The sequence below is a fragment of the Gavialis gangeticus genome, unplaced genomic scaffold (assembly GCF_001723915.1).
Source record: "Gavialis gangeticus isolate Ggan-Ray unplaced genomic scaffold, GavGan_comp1, whole genome shotgun sequence".
In the NCBI taxonomy this organism is placed as follows: domain Eukaryota; kingdom Metazoa; phylum Chordata; order Crocodylia; family Gavialidae; genus Gavialis; species Gavialis gangeticus.
Genome location: NW_017729011.1, coordinates 8,503,640 through 8,524,121, shown reverse-complemented (window position 1 = coordinate 8,524,121; position 20,482 = coordinate 8,503,640). Strand labels below are relative to the sequence as shown.

The window sequence follows — 20,482 nt, the reverse complement described above, 5'->3', positions numbered from 1 at the left end:
TTTGGTGGGAGTAAGAATGTGAGTAGAACCTGTGAGAGAACAGAGGTGGGCTGACTTCTTAAACAGAAATAAATTAAAGGAGCATGCCAACTTAGGCCTAATAGTCATAATACACAGCAGGTGAGGATGTGTGAGAAAGCCACTGAGAGAGACAGAGAGAGATGAGGATGAACGAATGACCGGGTGAGCAGTGCTGCGTGCAGAAACACATAAGATCAGAAGCTGGGCTTATTCAGTCACCACTGGGCCTCCACGGTGTTTCTGTGAACAGCCTATCATTGTCCTCCTCCCACACACTTTGCATCAGATTCCTACATGATTCCTACACCTAAAAACCAGACTAGGCCTCAAGCCTGTACTGCAGACCCAACGCAATGCCCACTGAAGTCAATGGGAGTTATCCCATCGTTTCTAATGGACACTGTATCAGGTCATGAGAGAGGTCCAGTCCACCTGCTGTCCTTCAGTCGTAACCCTTCTTAGCCAGGAGGCCCTGAGGTAGACTGCTGCCACCCAGAAAGTGTCTGAGATGCTCATCATCCATAATGAACATTAAACATACATGCAACAATTATTGAGTCATAGACCAGAGTGCACATTAACATTAGATATTAAAATATGGTGAGAACATTTACGTTATCCAGCACACAAAACAGCACTGAGAAATGGTTGACAAGATGAACAGGATGGGGGGGAAGAGAGGGTTAGAGTTAAGAGGCAAGGGTGGGTGGAGGGAGGGGGGTTGGGAGGGAAGGAATTGTGTGTTCCAGTGGAAAAAAATCCAGTGAGCAGATGAGGTACCAGTTAGAGAGGATCCACTGGGATGGTGGCACTGGCCTAAGTGTTGCCCTTGTCAAGCTGAGCAGTAGTGTATTAATGATGTAATCACAAGTAGATTCAGCAGAGCTCACAGCACTAGCCCAGCAAGTGAAGTCAGCATGAACAACTTTAGGATTCAGGAACATGAGCATCTAGAAGCACTCTCCAGAACCAGCTGTAGTTCCTACCGTACTGCTCTGCCAACATCCCTCCCTTAACCCATAGCTCTTCCCACGCCATACTGATAGATACAGAGCACCCATAAAGCACTTCCATCTTGACCAGTAGCAAGGAAAAGGCCAGGTCCCTCTATGTCAGAATCATGCAGTAGCCAGTTGTGTCCCCATTGTGTGTGTCTGGCTCATCATTCTTTGATGACCAGCAGGATATCAGTTCTGCCTCTGCCACATCAACACATTCTGCACCTCCCATATCACAGCACCACCAAAAATTTGCCCTTGGGAGGGAGAAAAATATGTGGAGAGTCATGTATTTTCTGATTATCCAGGTGTTATGGAACCAAACTGATCACTTCAGGAGTCAAGAAAAAAACTTCTCTTTTCATCCTATACCATCAACTCCACTTTCCCTACATGATGGATTGCAATATTAGTGGGGAAACAAGGATTTCCTGCCTCTGATGCATCATATGTTGGCCACTCCCAGAGGCAAGACAGAAGACTTGATGGGCTGATCTGTAGGAGGCAAATCCTATGTTCTTATATAGGGTTGAGGACGTAGGAAAAAATGAGTTTTCCTTATAAGTTCTTCCCATGCAGTCATCTGGAGACTGGATTTTGTTTGCTTGCCTTTAGCATGGAGAGAGAAGCAGCATTCAGAGCCAGGTGAGTAAAAGAGAAGCATGGGATGGAGCCAGAGAGTGCAATGGAGCTGTGCATGGCTCTGCTTCGAACACCCGTGGTACTCACCTATTAGCACTTCCCACTTTCCGCTGGCTTGCGTCACCTCATAGGCGCAGCGCATCTCATTCAGGCTCGTGCCCCCAAGGATGAAGATGATGAGGCGGGGACCACTTCTGTACTCACCAGGGGCCTTGTTTTTGTGCCAGTGTCCATAGCGGGCGCTAAATAGGGAAAAGAAGATACAGTGAGGGGTAACAGAGCCTACAGTATCCACACGCAGATTGCCTTGCAATCACTACATGCAGAGACAATCAACTCCTGGAGCTGCTATTTGCTAAGAGGGAAGATATCTGATAAATTCTTCTGGATGGTCCTGGGTACAAGAATGCCTGAGCAATGGCCAGGGATTCAGGACTCTTGGGTTCCTTCTACAGTTTTGGGTAAGTCAGTGTGTAGATAAGGAATCTGTAGCACAGAGCTTAATACTGAAGTGGAAAAGTAGTCCTACCTCCTGGCCTATAGGGCTATGGGGAGGATTAGTTAAAATGTTTATAGTTTATTATTATTATTATTATTGTCCATTCACCTCAGGCAGCAGTCATAATCCACATTCTGCATGCAGAGGTCTTCGTTGGTTTTCAGTGATAAATATTGTCCATCTTTAATAGATGGGGGAACTGAGACGCAAGGTAGTGTAGTGACCCAAGGTTGACATCAGACTGGGTCACAAACCTGATGAACAGCCTGACACTGTTTTCCATTATTATGAAGGTCTGTTTAGGAAGAAATTAGGACACAAATTCCAAGTGTTGAAGCAGAACAGGAGTGAGATACAAAAACAGAGTGAGGGGATGGCTGGTGGTTCAGGATTGGAATAAGGGGCGCTGCTGTAGGATAGAAGTGAGATACGCCTACCCTAGGCCTTGCTCTAGTCATCCTGACTAACCTTTCACTTCCATGGAGTATCAGCATATCAAAAAAAGAAACAATGAAGAAATGAAAAGAGAGTTACTGAGGGTTAGTACTTGGTCCTGGGGAATTAAGTGTTTATCCGTCTGCATAATGCTGATGTAACTAGTCTCAGACTCTCCTTTGGGAAAGGTCTCATCTTTCCCAAAGGAGGTGTGCATATGGGGTGCATATCTTTCTACCTCACAGGCATGCTGTGAAGACAAAACCCAGGAATATTTGTAAGGCACAGACCCTGGGTAGAAGTCATGTTTATAGCAGTGCAACCATCAGTACACACAGGTATAAAAAAGCAATAGAGCAATGATATAAACCTCTAAACCAGGTAACTTTTCCCAGTCCGGCAGAGCAGTGGGGGCCAAGCTTTTTGGTAGATGTGTCACAAATTAGCTCTGCACTCTCTCTGAGTGCCACTCCACTCTTCTTTCCCTGTCTGGTCTGCTGCTCTGATATCTGCTCCCTGCTCAATCTGCTGCTGTGCTGCCTGTCCCCTCCCTAATCTGCCATGTGCCACACATAGAGCTTGCCTGTGCCACTTGTGGTACACGTGCCAAAGGGTGGCCCCCCTTATGGTAGAGAATTTGCTCTGAAAGACTCAGAGGTACAATTCTCCTGGTATAAGTGACATCAGTTTAGATTTACTCTGTCTACATTCATCCCAGGCTAGCTGCTGGCTGAAGGGAAACAGGCTGTCACCTGGTTCCCCCATTGTCCCAGTGACCGTGACCTACTGAGTGAGCTACCCCAGAGGAGCTGCATATCTGTCTGTTCCAGAGGCTGGTGTCACTTCCATTAATATTCATAAACAATGTAAATTATAAAGTATATACATGTCTGTTCAGGATTTCAGATACTGCAGTGATGTGAGTCACATCAACAGCTGACCTAGTCAAGGCCTCACTGAATCCTATGTGACCTATAACGTCCTGAAACAGGAAGAAGCTGGATTGTGAATCTGCGTATCGTGGCATGAGATTTGAAGCTACATGATGATAAGGGAAAAGCACTGGCACCTCTTCCCAGGACTGAACCTACCTGACAGCAGTGGTACTGAAAGAGGCTGAGGAGCGGGTAGAGATATAGGGATAGTGCTTTGTGTCCAGTTTGTCCTCAATAGCATCCTGGAAAGAGAAGAACCTGATGTCAGTATTTAGGGAAGCCAAAGTTACCATTGTTTGGACCAGACCTGTGGTTTACCTCCTCAGGCACCTTTTTGGACCCAGTTGGGGAGATACTCTGAGAAAAAGTTCTCCTGAAGTCTCAGAAGTATCCCTCACGCAAAAGAGCCCTGATACCCCCAAGCCAGGGCAGACCCTTCCTGCTCCTTCCTGGATTTATTAGCTAGCCCAGTGAGCAATAGTCACTCCATGCCACAGCCAATATGCAGGAGCAGCTACTGACCTGCAAGCCTCTGACCTATATTAAATGTCAAGCCCTGAGTCAGGCTGGGCTTCAGAGGGGCTCAAGAGGAGGTCTCAATGGGAGCACGTCTGCTCTGTTTGAGCAATGACCATCTCCTGAGCACATGGCCTATACTTTTCTTTATAGCAGTTGCTGTTCTCCAGATTCCTCATCCTGACTTTCTCTGGTCTGAACCAGGAGCTGCTTCATTCTTCACCTGATTACTATCAACAGGATCCCTGGTATCAGCATTGACTTTTGAGGGCAATGCAGTGTTGGGGAAAGAATAAAACTGGAGAATCATCTGTAAAGCTTAGTATTCATTTTTGTTTCACCTTCTTTGTAATAAGAACAGCTGCACTTTGAGGGCCAGCATCGGGTGCTGGCAGTATGATTCACTTGGAATGAATATAAAATAAAAGGGGGCTCCTGACAGCAGCTGCAGAACTCAGGAAGAACCTGAGTTAAATTAAGCCAGGCTCTGGTGACTACTGTCACCACACATCCTACATTAGATTCAACAGTCATGGAAGGAGACTCATAGCTGGTTAATTTTACTGTCAAGCCTATGATTGCAGGGTTGGCTGTGTACTTTGGGGCTGGGATTTTTAAAGGGTACTATGGCAGCTGTATGTACAACTGTGTACAGCTTCGTGAGAATCCCACTTTAGGTTCAAAGCTAACCCTAGTCCTCAAGCCATCACAGGATGGGAAGGTAGGGATTTCCTGGCAAGTCATCCCCCTGTCCAATCGCACCAGGAAAGAACAAATGACTTGTTTTTGTGCTTCAGTGCTCCCCTAAATTACTTGTGCCTACAATCATCTTAGTGCCTGCCTGCTGTCCTTAGTCACATTGCTCCATTACTGATAGCAAAGCACCCTGATAAAACTGTCTCCCACTCAGAAGTGGCATTAGTTTAAATGACACCTTCACTTAAAGTGTTTTAGTTAAATCAGCACAAACCACACTGCTTGCTCCACTACCTTTGCTTTAGCTTAAACTTGTTCTCAAATGAGTTATATTAAATCAGAATAAAAGTGTCAACAGAGGGGCTTGTACCAGTTAAACTACACTAATTCAATCTGTGCTGCTTCTTCCTCATGCAGATAGGGATGGGGTCACCTCTAGGTTACTTTCCTCCAGTGCTGTGCAAACTGCAGGTCATAGGCTGATCTTGGCTATTCCTGTGCACTGACTTCAGTAGATTGTTCTGGATTTACATCCATGTAAGTGAGATGAGAATTTGGTCCTGCCTTCCACTCCCTACAATCAAATCACTAGAACCCACACTCAGACTGCAGGCCAAAAAAAAAATGAACCCACCAAGTTCTTTGTTATGCTAATGCTCAACACCAAGGGGTGAGAAGAGGGAAAGTCAGACACTTCTGAGAAAGATAAGTGAGTCAGGTGTTCAGCTGACATCCTTCTTAAATAGGGAGCTTTTTGCTTCTAGCCTTTTACAACCACCTCCTGCCACCCACCAGCTCTTTAAGCCTGACAAAGTGATTATTACCAGGAGCTTTCCAGTTAGACCTACTAAGAACCCTGCTGTGCTGCACATCCCTAATGAATCACTATCAGCTGCTCTAGTGAGTCATCTTACACCACCCTAATGCGGGTCCCAGCTGAGACCACTGAGCTTGGATCAGCTCCTCCTCATTGTCTTCTTCAAGGTCCACTGATTGGAGAAATGTTTATGAAACCACAGAAGGGAACAGCTGTCTCTGGGGATGTGAGGAAGAAGGTAACTGGTTTGTCCTGGAATGAGAAAAGCTAGGATCTCTGCAAAGAAGTAATCTCAGGGGTAGAGCCAGCATTGGAGCTGTGGGTCTCTGCTCTGCTTTCTTTTGCCTAGGGTTGAAAGCATTTGGGGCATTAGCCAAAGTCTTGTTAGATCACTTCCTTGACATTCAGGAAAGATAATGGTGGGTTAATTTTGGATCCCTGTAGCCCTGTGTAGTTGCCTCCTCTGCCCCTTCTGTTCCCTATCATATGCTGTCAGCTTCCCTTCCCAGCCTTGTAATATAGGAATTTAAAACAACCCTATGGGTGCCTTTAAAGCAAGATTCCTCCAGTAAAGCATCAATAATAAGGGACAACAGGAACAGCTCTGCCTCATACTAGTGGCATGTCTAGTGTGCTTTTAGACTGCAAGCTCCTTAGAACAGAAAAACATTTAATTCTGTGTTAGGGCAGAAGGTCCTGCTCTGTGACAGGGCTTTCCATGTGTCACCCCAGCATAAGTAACAGCAAAGTCCTATCTCCAATAGGAACTAGCATCAGAGGAAAACCCTGGAATAATTGGAGGTTATGGAAAAGCCTGTTTGTAGTGTGGGAAAGGTTTCTTCATAACCCTAAAGGCCTAATGAGCAGGGCACTTACTGCTGAGACCTGTGTGAGGGCAGAAAAGAGAACAGTGTGGCCCCTTAAGGCATTTAAACACATACTTTTTCAGAGATCCAGCAAGTCAAAGCAGACTCGATTAATCGAGTATGCTCCACACATGAGCTGACACACTGCGATGTGACACTTGCAGTTGTATAAGTGGAGAAAATGGTGACGGTGCACTTTTGAACTAAAAAGCAGACCGCCACCATGCACGTATAAAAATGCCCCTGGAGACCAGCATGTAAACAGAGAGAGCTGCCCAAGAACTCCAGCTGCACAGGAACCCTACATGGGAGGAAGTTTCCTACTACCCCTGTTGGCAAGCCTGTTGGCAACAGGAGGAGGCCAGGATTCATTTGCATTTGACAGTTTTGAATATTTTTGGTTAAATTACAACTAAGGTTTGAGTTTCGGGAGTTAACATCACAGTTATCCTTGTGTGAGAAAAGAGCAACAGAACCTGCCAAATATGCTTAGGGTGAGATGTTACTACAACTAGGCTGGGAGCTGAGCATGAGTGGGTATTGGAGCCAGGGCCATACTTCAATTCTGGTTGCAAAAGATCTTTTTGTGGTGGATGAGGGCTGTATGTTATTGCTTCAGCCTTCAAGACTTGACTACAGTGGGGATCTCCCTATCTAACCCAAGAACATAATCACTCCAGCTGCATTTGCTGGTGGAGCAGCTCAGGTGTAAGTGTTAGCAGCCCTGTGAGATCCAGATCTTCCTGAATTGTGGATACTGACAACTCTGAACAACAAAGCGTAAGTGGGGATCTGGAAAAGAAGGGAAGAGGGATGCTGTTGATGCTAGAATGCTGTCTCATTAGCCATCTGCAGCCTTATAAGGAATATGAAGTTGGAGAAAATTGCCAAGGCATACTGGCATGCCAGTCTTATTGAACAGACATTGTGGATTAATTGATAACTTTTCCTAAGTTCATTTTACATCCTTCTTTCTCCTCTTCTCCCAAAATTCTGTTTTAAACCTTTGCATTCAGTGTCTTTGAGTAGATATGAATTGTTTGTCAGAGGTCCCCGGGAAGGTAATTTAGAGTGGTTTTGAAGCAGGTGGGAAGTGGGAACTTCTGGATAACTGAACCTGGCCTAGGGTTGCCAACTCTGTTTGAATCTATTCTGAGAGGTTTCATCACATGGCGTGATGCGACACAATGCAAACGTGCTTGCGTATATTAGATATAAATTATGGTGTGTAGACTTCACATAGGACGGCAAATGCTCATTACTATTACATTTTTAAAACCCACTGGACTACTGTATAAATTGAATTCAAGATTTAATATTTCTTTTAATGAATACCCTATCATTTAGCTCCCAGGTGACTCTCAGTAGTCTCTTGGAGATTTATATTTAATTCTTGGAGACTCCAGGGCAATCCTGGAGGGTTGGCAACCCTAACCTGGCCCCTTGGGCTGCCAACAACACTGCAGAAAAATCCTACTTCCTTAAGCAGCAATTGTTCAACTTTAACCTCTCAGACCATGTGGACCAGAAGGCAGGGAGGGTTACTGTCACATGATGAGGAAGGGATATTTTACCAGATTTGGCTCTTGTTGTGGGACCCATGTGCTCTAGTGCTCAGTTATGTCTAGCAGACGGGGTACTGAGCTGCAAAGATCAGACCCTTGTACCAGGTGCTTGCTCAGTGGTACATGCATCTCTCCAAATGCTCAGCAGTGTCCCTCTGCTTTTTGCCACTAGGTGCCAGCAGAGACTAGTCCTCCAAAAAGTATCACTGAGGAATTAACACATGCCCTGCCTGAAAGGAACAGGCTGGCCCCACTTGGCTTACCAAAGTTGCACAGTTTTGATGGAAAAGCAGGCTTGTTATTACGCCAATCGCCACCGAAGAACAGATTAAAAAACATTTTTGCTGAAACCCAGCTTCAGTCTGCATTGTTCTCTATGCCAGACAGAATCTATAACTCTGATTTGATCTTTGAGGTGGGGAGGAAGAGATACCAGAGTGACCAGTTCGGAGACACTAATGCTTAGGGTGGGTTTTCAATAGCTGAATGTCCGCAGCTGAGCTTCATTTTGCACCTCTAAATAATCAGATACTAAAGGGAATGAAAAATCATCCCCATGAACTGGAGCACATGGTATCATTTCTCAGCATCTGCCCTGCTGGTTCAATTGGGATTCCAGAAGTGCCATGTAGTAAAAGACCATGTGGTCTCAGAAATTGGTGAATTATTATGTACTTTTATTGCAATGTTACCTGTGAGCCCTAGACATGGATTAGGACCTTACTGTATTGGCTTTTGTACAAACCTGGGGGGAAGTGGTCCCTGATACACAGAATCTATAATCTAAAGCGTATGCTCCAGGATCTTTTAAGATCACATCAAACATTTCCAGTAGCAACACCATCCTCCTTTCATACCTCCACTGATCCTGTCCCCTAGCTCTTCTGGGGCCTACCTCCATTATGTCTTTAATAACAGGGGTCCATCTTGAGAGCTGATAGGTCTGCTCGCTGATGCGCTCCTTCCGCTCCGGCTTGCTCCTGCGACGCAAGGTGGACTGGATACAAACAACAGTAGAGACAGGCATTAAAGTGGTGGTTCAACACTGAGTCAGTAGGGCACTGGGGATTTTCTAGAAAGCATTAAATGATAATGGATTCAGACAGCAGTTTGAGGCCATGCCAGGTTGGTAGTAATCATAAAGTTGCTGTTATCTGAGGGTAATGACTGGTGTCCTGTAAAAACCAAGTTAGTGGAGTCTTGTTTCCCTTCTCTGTAGTTAAAAGGTTCACATAGTAAAGTCAGCTGTCATAGCTGGTACAAACCGGCCCCCCATGTTGACAGCTTTCAGAGAAAAGCCAAAAATTGGATGGGCTGTGAAGACCGGGCCAGGCACTAGCACCTAGAAAGGTCAGTGGTGGGAAGGAGAATACTGCACTTCTGCTGCCTGTCCTGTGCCTCTCAGTCCAGGTCCTTCCACTGGTAGACTGAGAATTTGCAGTGAGATAAGGACAGTACAGACTTTTCTGTCTTGGCTTCTCTTCTCCCTTCTCCTGCTCTGGCAGAAGGAATTTCTGACTGCTAATCACTACAGAGCCACAGACACAGCAGCTCTCAATCCATTCCAGGCACATGCTACAATTGTTCCCTTGGTCTCTACTGGGGAGAGTGGAATGGAAATCTGAGTAGAGATGGGGATGAGGCTAGGTCTCTCCCTATGGCGTCCTGGGAAGCTTTTCCATTCCTTAAGTGGAAGCTGAATTAGACCTATATCTCTCTACCTCGTGTTTCATGGATCCCTAGACATTTAGATCATGGTACCTCTGGGATCTCAGTGCCTGCTTGTGCCAGACAAAAAGATCTAGTTAGGGTAAATCCAGAACTTTCTGAGCCAGAGGTGGGAGCAGTAGCAAGAGCTAAATTCCCAACAGACTCGTTAATTCGTCTTCGTTACATACATGCACTCACTTCCTTCATTCCAGCTTCCGCAGAGACCAATCAGTACCAGTCATTCAGATTTAATCACAATTCCATAGCCAATGAGAGTTCAGCTCCCATATCAGTAGTCTCTCCTTTCTGTGCCTGTCAGCTAAATCAATCCTAATCCAGGATACCTAGAGGTAGGAGGTTAATTGATGCCAGAGTTGTAACTGTTTGAGAACAACAGCTATTCACAGTCTAACAATACTGGCGAATCAGGAGGCTTATAGGGCTTTCTTAGACAATCCTAATTGGAGTGTGTTTTGGGGCTGAGCTCCACAGTCAGACAGGTACTCTCAAGTCTTTGTTACAGCAACAGGCTTCTGTTGGACACTCACATCTGTGATGATGGGCACTCCAAGATGGGCCATGTTGGTGATGATCTCGCTGTCCTCTGGTGGGATCTGAGCATGCTGGATCAGTTTGTTCAGGTTTTCTTCAGTGATGCCTAGAGACACAAACAGGAAACTGGTTCCCAAACTAAAATACACTTGTTCTCCCAATCTAGGGATCTCTCAGAGGCCATTAGCCATCAGTCCTGAAGATCAATTTATCATGAGAATTCTTGGGTAACATCGGAAAGTTGTTGTCGCTTTTTCCTTCCCAGCTCCTATTTCGCTTCACTACTTGCCTCCCTCATAACTGCCCTCTGTCCTAAAAACCAACATTGAATATCAATTCTACATCCCCTGAACTTTGGCAACATATGAATTAGCATGGTCTTGTGGGTAGGAAAATCGGCATGGAAGTCCGGGGCCATGGCCCTACTCTCAGCTCTGCAATAGTACTGCTAAGTGACTTTTTGCATGCCATTTTCACTCTCTGTACCATATTATCCTCCCTCTATCAAATTAGATGACGCCACCTGTCTCTTGAGAGGACTAAAATTGCAGGAATGTTTGCCAGCATGCTTTGAGAATCCTGAATGGAAGATGACAGAGAGGATGAACTGCTTATTACTATTAGAAAATTATTATGAGTTGAGCACTGTCAAAAATCAGCAGTTTGAGTCATTCGTTCTCTGCAGTCAATGTCCCATCCATTTCTGTAGGTTAAAAATGTAAAATCTCCCCAGTCTATTACTTAGCGGTGCCACAGAAGATCAGGGAACTAGGTCTAATCTCTGGAAGTCTGGTAGGGACTCTGTGCCCTTCTATGCAGCGTGTAGAAGTGTGTACCTAGATCTACTCCACTGCTATCACCTTCTGTCTGTCCCCCTGTCCTTCCCTGGACCCCTTTGATCCCTCACCAACCCAAGCTGCTCCGTAGTTTCTCCTCTTACCATTCTTCAGGAAGATGTACAGGAGAATGATGCGGATTTTGTCGTAAGTGCTGACATTTGCATCCAGCAGGATTGGCACAATGGCCCTCATAGGGTCCTTGATCTTCTCCCCTTCAGCATCGGTGCCCATAGCCAGGTCCTGCAGAGAATCCACACACCATTCACTCTGAGGGTCAACTCCAGCACCATGTCGCAAACCGCAACGGAAAGAATGGAAGTCTGAATTTGGAGGGAATGTGGAAACTAGACTCTGACTCCATCAGAACTGCTTATACCCACTGACCAAGGTGCAAAGGAGCAGCCCAGGATTTGGAGCTCAGAGCTCATCGTAGCCTGGACTGCATGGATTAAAAAAGAAAAAAGTCCAAGCTTGTGTTAAGCTTCAGAAGGGCCCTGAACACTGAAACTGAGCTAGATGGGACAGATGGATCACTAAGGCTGAAGAAAGCAACCAGCCAGATTTGCTTCTGATGCGGGAGGCTGAGGATCAGGAAGAAGCTAAAACAACCTCCTTTCCCAACCTAGTCTACCCCAGTAAGTGAACTGTGTGCGCCAGCTGTTAGCTTTTAAGTGAGCTCAAACCTCAGCCATAATTTGACTTGCTGAATACTTGGACCGTGGCCATCAGGAGACAAATCTGGATTGGTGATGGATGGAAAGGTTTCATTGTGGAGACTCTGCCTTGCTTGGTAGATCAAAAAATAATCTGAAAAGGCCAGGCCATTTCTCCATAGGCCCAGATCTAGTCCCAGAAATTTCTCCCATGGGGAAAAATGTCTCAAGTAACCCCCTATTCCATGTTCCATGTGTGAGGAGGGACCAGACTAGTTGAAAGCTAGGAAGAGGATGCATTTACAGCCAACTCAGCAGAGAAAGTCTCACTTCCTGGCATGTCTCCCAGCGTACCGAGGAGATTCTGTAAAGGTCACAAGAGGGAACGAATTGTGCCCAGATCCAAAGTGCATATTCTCCTAGTTCTGTACCACCTTCAGGTTTGTATGCTTGCTCTCTTTAAGCACAGCAAGGTCTGACTCCTGTGACTGGGCATTACGTATGCATCTAAAATCAAGCTGAGGCTTCACAAGAATAAGCCTGCATGGCTTGGGGAAAGGAACACCATGGCCTAGGAGGTCTCCTCCTTTGGGTTCTGTCCGACCTTTTTTGCTCAGAAGTTGCTCAATAGCTGGGGGTGAAGTACAGGGTGCAGAGCATAATACCAGGGGGACAGAAAGGAGACCAGTACCTGTTCTACTCTGCAGAGCTTGTCCACGGTGCCTTGGTAGTGCTTCATGCAGTCCTCAGCCAGGTGCAGGTGGGTGGAATACTATGGTGATACAAGAGGTAGACACACGCTTCTAGCATTAGCAGCAATATGTTCCCCAGCACTTAACACTGGCATGTTGGCCCAGATCCTAGGTCCTTGGGAAATAATGCTGATGAATACCTCCCAAGAATCTGGCCCTCTATTGAATGTATGTGCAAACAGGCTTCTTGTGACACTATAGATGTGCCTGATTTACATACATGGTGATGAATGCCATCCTGGCTAGAGAAATGTACCTTGTGTGGGTTTTTTTGGGTTTTTTTTTTTTGTGCTTCCCTCAAATCACTGAAGCAGCAGTGATGGTCCCCTTCCTCATTTTTCCCAGCCCCTTCATCACCACCAAGCTAGCGTGGACTATAGAAGATGTAGAGCAGAATGAGCACAGCACTGAGATGTGTATCTAATACCAGGGTTCTGGGTCTCCACATATCTTTTTTTAATTTAATTTCAGTTTGAACAGGACCAAAAGACACATTTTAGAAACGTTCTGGTGAATCAGGAGTTCCCAGACCCTGCAGATTTTCAATGAGATTGATGTTCCTGTCCATTTCCCTGGTAATCTAATAGTCAATCCACTGACCAGCTCCCAGGGGTACCAGGCCCAGGGCAGATCCACTAATGGCTTGCAGCCCCAAGGATTCCTGGCCCCTCTATGAAGTTCATCAAGCCTGAGATGTTTCAAAAGAAACTTTTCAGGGTCAATAAAATCTTTAGTTTTGTCAACAAATTTCTGACCCTTTTTTATGGGTGACTTGGGGTCATGTTCCAGCTTTGCCACTGACCTACCATGTAGCCTTGGGAAGTTATTTTTCCTTCTCGTGTTTCTCTCTTCTCCATTTAGTAAGAGACAGTCCTTCCCCAAAAGCTAAGTGTGTGTAGTGCCCAGCACAATGGAGCCCTGATCTCCACTGGGGTCTCTAGCTGTAATAGTTATACAGAAAGTTTATGCAGGGTGCTTGGCATCTACTTCCGTTTGAGGAAAAGTCCCATCCCAACTTCTTACCTATGCTAGCTGTCTTCCTAAAAGATCCACACCCCAATAACACCAGCCCTGTTTCAGCCTCAATAGTATTCATTCTCTGTAATACTAGCAAGGGCTCCACTAAGCACAACTGGAGATCTGCTGTCTTGGCCGTGGGAGGAGGGCTAGCTTTAGCCATTCTGTGAGGAAGGTTGCTCAAACACCAGTTCCCTTCTGTGGGCAGCCATCCATTTTCCATTCCCTTTACCTTGCTGAGTTCTTTCTGATACTGGGGCATCTTCTTCAGCATCTGAGACAGGTCCCTCATAGTGGTCTGCTGGGAAAAGAAATGTCAAGATTTCTCCCATACTGAATTTTACGTGAGCCTTTACTTTTGTGAAACCCATCAAAGGAGAAAGGGGGGAAGTGGGCATGCTAGAAGGGAGGAATAGGCTGCAATCAGACCTAGACAGGTTACAAGGGTGGGCGGATGAGAACAGGATGGGTTTCAACACTGACAAGTGCAAGGTGATGCACCTGGGGAGGAAGAACCAGCACCATACCTACAAGCTGGGAAACTCCCTTCTCGTCAGTACAGAGGCAGAAAAGGATCTTGGGAGTCATTATTGATGCCAAAATGAACACGGGCCGGCAGTGTGGGGGTGCAGTCAGGAAGGCCAACCATACCTTGTCATGGATACACAGATGCATCTCGAGCAGGTCCGAGGAGGTGATCCTCCCCCTCTATGCGGCACTGGTCAGGCCACAGCTGGAGTACTGTGTCCAGTTCTGGACGCCGCACTTCAAGAGGGATGTGGACAATGCGGAGAGGGTCCAGAGGAGGGCCACTCACATGGTCAGGGGGCAGCAGGGCAGGCCCTACGAGGAGAGGCTACGGGACCTGAACCTGTTCAGCCTCCATAAGAGAAGGCTGAGGGGGGATCTAGTGCCGTTTACAAACTAGTCAGAGGGGACCGGCAGGCATTGGGAGAGTCCCTGTTCCCCCGAGCACTGCCAGGAGTGACCAGGAATAACGGTCACAAGCTGGCAGAGGGTGGATTCAGACTGGACATCAGGAGGCGCAACTTCATGGTCAGGGCGGCTAGGATCTGGAACCAACTTCTAAGAGAAGTGGTGCTGGCTCCTACCCTGGGGGTCTTTAAAAGGAGGCTGGATGAACACCTTGCCGGGATCGTTTGACCCCAGTACTCTTTCCTGCCATGTCAGGGCGTCGGACTTGATGATCTGCTCAGGTTCCTTCCCACCCGACCAACTATGAAACTATGAGAAATACCAGGGAAGACACCCATGAAAGCTTCCCATTTCAGCAACCCCCTCCTTCTCAGGCAGCTGCTCAAATACAAAGTTCTCTGTTCAAGGTTCTGGTGACATTTGTTAGGACAACTTCCCATCTCCTCTTACAGCTGATCATTTTATGAGCAGTTATACGAGCTTGCAAGTATAGAAGTTAAAGAAAAGCAGGTGCTAGAATAGATCTAAAAGATCATTCATCCCAGCACCCATGTGCAACCCCACACGATTGGCTGAGGGCAGGATAATATTGTTTTTTCCATTCCCACAAGATCTTATTGAGGCCATAAGTTCACAGGGGTCCTGAAAGAGATTGGATATTTATATGGAGAATGAGAACATCCAAAGAGAGAAATAAAAGAATATGGGATATAGACCTCGTGCTTCAGGGCATGAACCAAGCTCTAGCCATTGACAGTTGGAAGTAAAGACTCGCTGTGGGAAAATTTGCCTATGTCAGGGTTTCTTGCTCCTTCCTCTGATGCTGTTGGTACTTGACGCTAAAAGGCAGGATATAGGACTAGACAGATCCTAGCTGTGATAGGATCTAGCTATTCCTATGTTTCCAAGAATATGGTGGTGTCTCCTGATGCAGAAGACCATATTCAGTGGACCAAAAATTGCACCATGGAGGGTAAATCCTGTGTTGCAGGGGGAATGTGTTAGCTGAAGTGCAACCCAAACATGAGCAAAGGCATCACCTTCTCGCCAGTGTTCATCCTCTTGCTGGAAGAAAATTCCTTCAGAGAGCGGGTGACCTCCCTGGAAAGGAGAAGGGGCCACAATAGTCAATGAAACCCTCACTCCCTGGGCACCCTGGGTCCCACCTACTCTACTTTTTTGATTCCCTGTCTTTAGCATTATAACAGTAATAGCTTTCCAGTGTACTTCTGGTTCTTGTTCAAGAGGAATGGTTGATGGAGTAGCTAAAGGCAGGAGCCATGAATATAAGGCCTGTCATCAGGACTGAATACAAGGACTGTCGTGCCTTCCTCACGCTGTCAGATCACTTCTGGACTGCGGTGTACTAGTGGATCTGTACAGGGAAACTCCATGTGGGATTAGCAGAAGGTTGCAACTCAGGATTGTTGTGAATTGGTGGAGATGTGGAGGTTTAGGACCAGACCAGTGAAGGACACTGTGGGTCAAGACTGGTGTGTTGGCAGAGCCATGCTGAAATGCTCACACAGAACCTGCCTTTATTATTCATCTCACCATTAGACTTTGCTTTCCTGACACAGGCATTAAGTTAATTTCTTGATGAGGCCTTGTGTAGGGGTGCCTGCCCCAGGGGCTGGACTCCATGGGCTTTGGGCATATAGAAGGGTGTGAGCACTTACTGAGACACTTCTGCAATATGCTTGTGGCGTAAGGCAACCCAGAGGTCATCATCCTCATCCAAAAGAACCTCTTTCACCCGGGCCTCTCCAATGCCACTTGTCTCATACCTGGAGAAAAAAGCAGGGAGCATCACGTGAGGAAAAGCTGACAATGGAGAAACACATCACACTCTGCAAGCACCCACTCTGGACTCTTTAAAGAAACATTTGGACGTCTATCTTGCCAGGATCCTCTGACCCCAGCTGACTTCCTGCCCCTGGGGCAGGGGGCTGGACTCGATGATCTTCCGAGGTCCCTTCCAGCCCTAATGTCTATGAAATCTCCTGCTTAGTCCCTGAGGCAACTCCTCCACTTCAGGCTGAATGAGGAGAGATGAGACAGCTTGTTCACAAGACTGAGGGCTTGTTGACATTCCAGGGAGCACCTCCATGAAGTACTTCCCACCTATCTGATCCCCTCACCTTCACAAAAAGTTTCTCTCAAGGTCTCAGTCCCTAATGTGCTTGAGAGCAGTTGTTGGGGAATGACCCTGGAGCAGCCTCAATAGGATATTTCTGGGCCAGGCATGTGCAGAGCCATCTCTGTCAGGATACACTGCCACCTCAACATGAGTCCAGCCCTAGCCACTAAGCCATGCGGCTTCTCCAAAATTATCCATGCTCCCTTGCGGTGGTAGCACAAAAAGAGGCAGCTTGCTACCTGAACCATACGGGTGGTTCTAGGTGCATGTGCTCTGGCTGCCCTGAGACAGCCGTGTTTTCTCATTTCTATGAGTAAAGCACCCAGAGGAGGAGCAAGCAGGCAGCATCTGATTCATGGTGCTAATGCCACACACACCATGGAAGTGGTGCTGACCTGCTCCTAGTTGGTGCCCTTAAGGTTTTTCAGTGGTATCCTATTAATGCTTCCTAAGAAATGCATAGTAATCCCAAGCTGTGCTGGGTATCAGTCTCTTGCTCCAGAATTTATTCACAGTATGATTTACCCTATGGTCTAGGCAAGGACTATTTTTTGGTGTTATGTTTGGACAGTGCCAAGCACAATTATCTGCTCCGAGACTGGGGCTTCTAGGCACCATGGCAACCCAAATAAGAATAAGTGAAGTCCATTAGCTACTGCAGCCTGATTCTGGTGTCAGATGGTTACACCAGAATCAGGCTGCAGTAGCATTTATACTGAGTTGGACTGAGTTGGACTGAATCACTGAGTTCTTTGGGTTCCTATAGTTCTAGGCATTGCATTTTGTATCACCTTGGTGATTGCTCCCCTACTCACTTGTAGACATCATTCTCAACAGGCAGCAGATCATAGCTCATGGCTTGGAAAGTCAGTTCATGCAGCACTGGGGAGGCTGGGTCGAAGCCACGGTCCAGAATGAGGAGCTGGGAGCGAGCTTTGTCCGGGCCCTAAAGAAACAAAGAGTAAATCTTTGTTCCTGAGGAATGCAATGGATTCTCCCTCAGCTGGATCATTATCATGGAGACTGAATGTCTTACTAAGTGGGCTCAAGGTCAGTCACAAGTTCTTGTCTTGGTGGAGGAAATGTGGATGACAATCTAGCCTAGTAGGGTATCACCCTAGATTCATGGGCCCATCTAGACTGAATCATGAACAAACTTAAAGCAAAAACCAGACTGTTCCACTGAAGGAACACGTTTTTAACTCCTGTTCACTGCAGGTACTTGCAGAGAGGTCTCTTCGCTACCCTATACACAGGAGATGTGACTTTTTTTTACAGCCTCAGCTAGAGAGTCTTGATTTTTTTTTCAAGCTCACTCTGTAGGCGCTCATGCTTTTAGCTATGGTGTTTTCTAGTTCAACCTTTGCAAAGTCATCTAAGATCACAACAATCACAATAGCATCCTAAACTTTCTACCAAAGCCACCAGTGCAAAAGATATTTCCATATCTCTTGCCTAACACCAGTAACTGTACCTTTATCACCATGACAGTGCTGCAATCACTAATACTAACATTGCAGTGGCTCAGAATGACAGCTGTACTTCTTCTACATGTACATGAAGCTTCTTAAATGATTAATATATGGTTATCTTTTGCCACCTTAATTACACACACACGCGCGCGCACACACGCACGCACACACACTCTCACCAATGTTCTGGTCTAACAGTATAACAAGACAATCGGTGCTTTCTTGAACTCCTCCTGTCCTCCTAATTTCTTCTGTCAGTGTCCAACACTCCACAACCCACACTCACCTCACCCATGGTTGGATCATCAGCCTTATAGGCATCCAATTTGTCCTGGATAAGCTGGGCCAGCATGGCATTGTCTTTGTAATCTCTGGACAAGGTGGAGTGGAGAGAAAGGTACAAAAGTCAAGTAATTGCTCCTGGATCTTCTGTGAATGTTGGTTTTAAGGAGATGGGAGAAGCAGCTTGGGGGTGGGATATACATCTAAATGCCTTAAATCATACTATTTTAGCAGGTGCTACTATTACCAGGAATTGTGCATCTTTGTACATGTGGCAGAAAAGCTGAGTGGGTCATAGTCCTGATGTTCATTAAGGTGTCACTTTCCATGTCATGTCCTGGGATGGCCCTGAGAAGGCACAATTTGGATGGCGTGCTCCCCATGCCAGTAAAGGACACCTAGGTAGCTTTAGCAGATTCCTTTCACTTTTCCCACCCCTCACTGCCAAGCTCCCAATGTCTTTTGAAGCACCTTCTCCACCTCACGTGCATTGCCTTACCCTCTGTATCGGACGGCCGGATATTCCTTCAGAGTGGCACACAAGGTGGCAATCTGTTCTGCCAGGCGTTCCAGGATGGGGTTTTTCATTTGGGCCTTGTGGGGGCTGTAGAAGCTTTGGAAAGAGTCGGCAGAATCCAAGGAGTAAACCTGGGTGGGACAGGAATGGCAGAGGGAAAGGTTAGATAAATACGCCCCACTGGGAACATCCAAGAAGTGGGCTACACGTGTTAGGGGTAGAAGGTGCTGCCCCCTCACATGGCTCTGTGTCAGCTCAAGCCAGTGTAGGAGCCATAACAGAAACTAAGCAGCTGTGTAAGCACAGATGTTTCACAGAAGTGGGGCTGTGGTGGATGCTGCTAAGGGGACTGGGTGTAGTTTAATGACACCTCAGTGTTCTTCCCCCTGGGTTATAAGTTTTGTGTTGGGCCTCCAGGAGGCAAAGTGGAAAATCACATAGTAGTCTCTGCCCTGATAAGTGTATGCTGTAACTAGAAGGTGCAGGGGAAGATGAGGCACAGAGCAGTACAGTGACTTACTCAGCTCGATCCATAACCTTCCTGTGCAAAGAGCTGGGGGCTCCTGGCCCTCCCAAGAGGGCTCCTGGCCCTCTTGCCCATTAGACCAGGTTGCCTCCCTTCCTAGATCTGGGACCTCCTGGCCCTCAGTTCAAGGCTCTTGCCCATTAGACCAGGTTGTCGCCCTTCCTAGCCTCAGCCTCCCAATACAAACTCAGTCATCAGCTTCAGCTTGGGCAGCAAGCTCAGAAGGAACAGGAGACAGGAAACCCAGTAGCATCCATCCTCTGCCATGCTGGAAACGTGTTTGTCATTATAGTTTGGCCAAGTGGAGGGAGGTGGTGGGGGACAGAAACTAAGTCATTTCTACACCAACAGGAACCGTACATCTGAGGCTGTCCCTGCCCCCACACTCACGATAAAAAGGTACCCAATTCCAGTATCCACGCCTGGCAAAAGTGTCTCCTGCACAGGCACATGTGGTTTGCCCAGCTAGAAGAATCATTGCAACATTTGGCTTTCAAAGGCTTAATGATGCTGAACATTGAATGCCATCTGTTCCTAGTCACATGCTCCAGTCCCAGCATAGCAGAGGCCTCTTCTACAGCAGATGGCAAGAGGTTTCATCCCTCCCATGCCCTTAACTTATTGGCCCATCTCTGATGGTACCCAAATAGCCAGCCAATGGCAGATGATAGTCTGGGTCAGGGGAGGAACATGTCACTAAATACACCACCAAGGGTCAGCTCAGAGAAATAACTGAAGGAGACAAGAATAAGAGAGCATCGCAGGAGGTAAAAAACTGTTCTGGGAAGAGAGCTTAGTAATTTAATATCTCATTTCAAGGTGTTACATAAACACTGCTCCTCCAAGGTATGTGAGCCCAAGCTATTGAATGAACCTGGACCATCCCCGACCACAGTCTCCAGCCAGCCAACCTAGAACAGGTGACTTTTGGGTTTCCCATACCTTTCCCCAGGACCTGGCCGAATGGATGGCTGGAGCAAGCCCTGCTGTTTCTTGCTGTGCTCTCCTGCCCTGGACTCACCTGAGACTCGTAGGGGAGGAAGGCAATGTTGATTTCCGTCAGGGTCTTGATTACTTTTGCTGTGCGAGATTTCAC

General features: G+C 46.7%; 1 protein-coding gene across 4 annotated transcripts in view; it reads right to left on the bottom strand.

The window, feature by feature from the left end:
* Positions 1 to 20,482, bottom strand: part of STXBP1 (syntaxin binding protein 1) — a 101,527-nt gene that overhangs the window by 16,722 nt on the left and 64,323 nt on the right. For 2 of the 4 annotated variants that reach the window (XM_019510491.1, XM_019510493.1), the window contains exons 7-19: positions 20,408 to 20,477; positions 18,843 to 18,991; positions 18,348 to 18,432; positions 17,405 to 17,535; positions 16,129 to 16,236; positions 15,490 to 15,550; positions 13,746 to 13,814; positions 12,436 to 12,516; positions 11,193 to 11,331; positions 10,249 to 10,358; positions 8,886 to 8,987; positions 3,687 to 3,772; positions 1,749 to 1,903 (exon numbers count right to left, since the gene is read on the bottom strand). In XM_019510491.1, the coding sequence (XP_019366036.1) occupies positions 1,749 to 1,903; positions 3,687 to 3,772; positions 8,886 to 8,987; positions 10,249 to 10,358; positions 11,193 to 11,331; positions 12,436 to 12,516; positions 13,746 to 13,814; positions 15,490 to 15,550; positions 16,129 to 16,236; positions 17,405 to 17,535; positions 18,348 to 18,432; positions 18,843 to 18,991; positions 20,408 to 20,477 (1,346 nt within the window). The remainder of the gene's footprint in view (positions 1 to 1,748; positions 1,904 to 3,686; positions 3,773 to 8,885; positions 8,988 to 10,248; positions 10,359 to 11,192; positions 11,332 to 12,435; positions 12,517 to 13,745; positions 13,815 to 15,489; positions 15,551 to 16,128; positions 16,237 to 17,404; positions 17,536 to 18,347; positions 18,433 to 18,842; positions 18,992 to 20,407; positions 20,478 to 20,482) is intronic. The other 2 variants (XM_019510492.1, XM_019510494.1) reach the window with 1 other exon arrangement.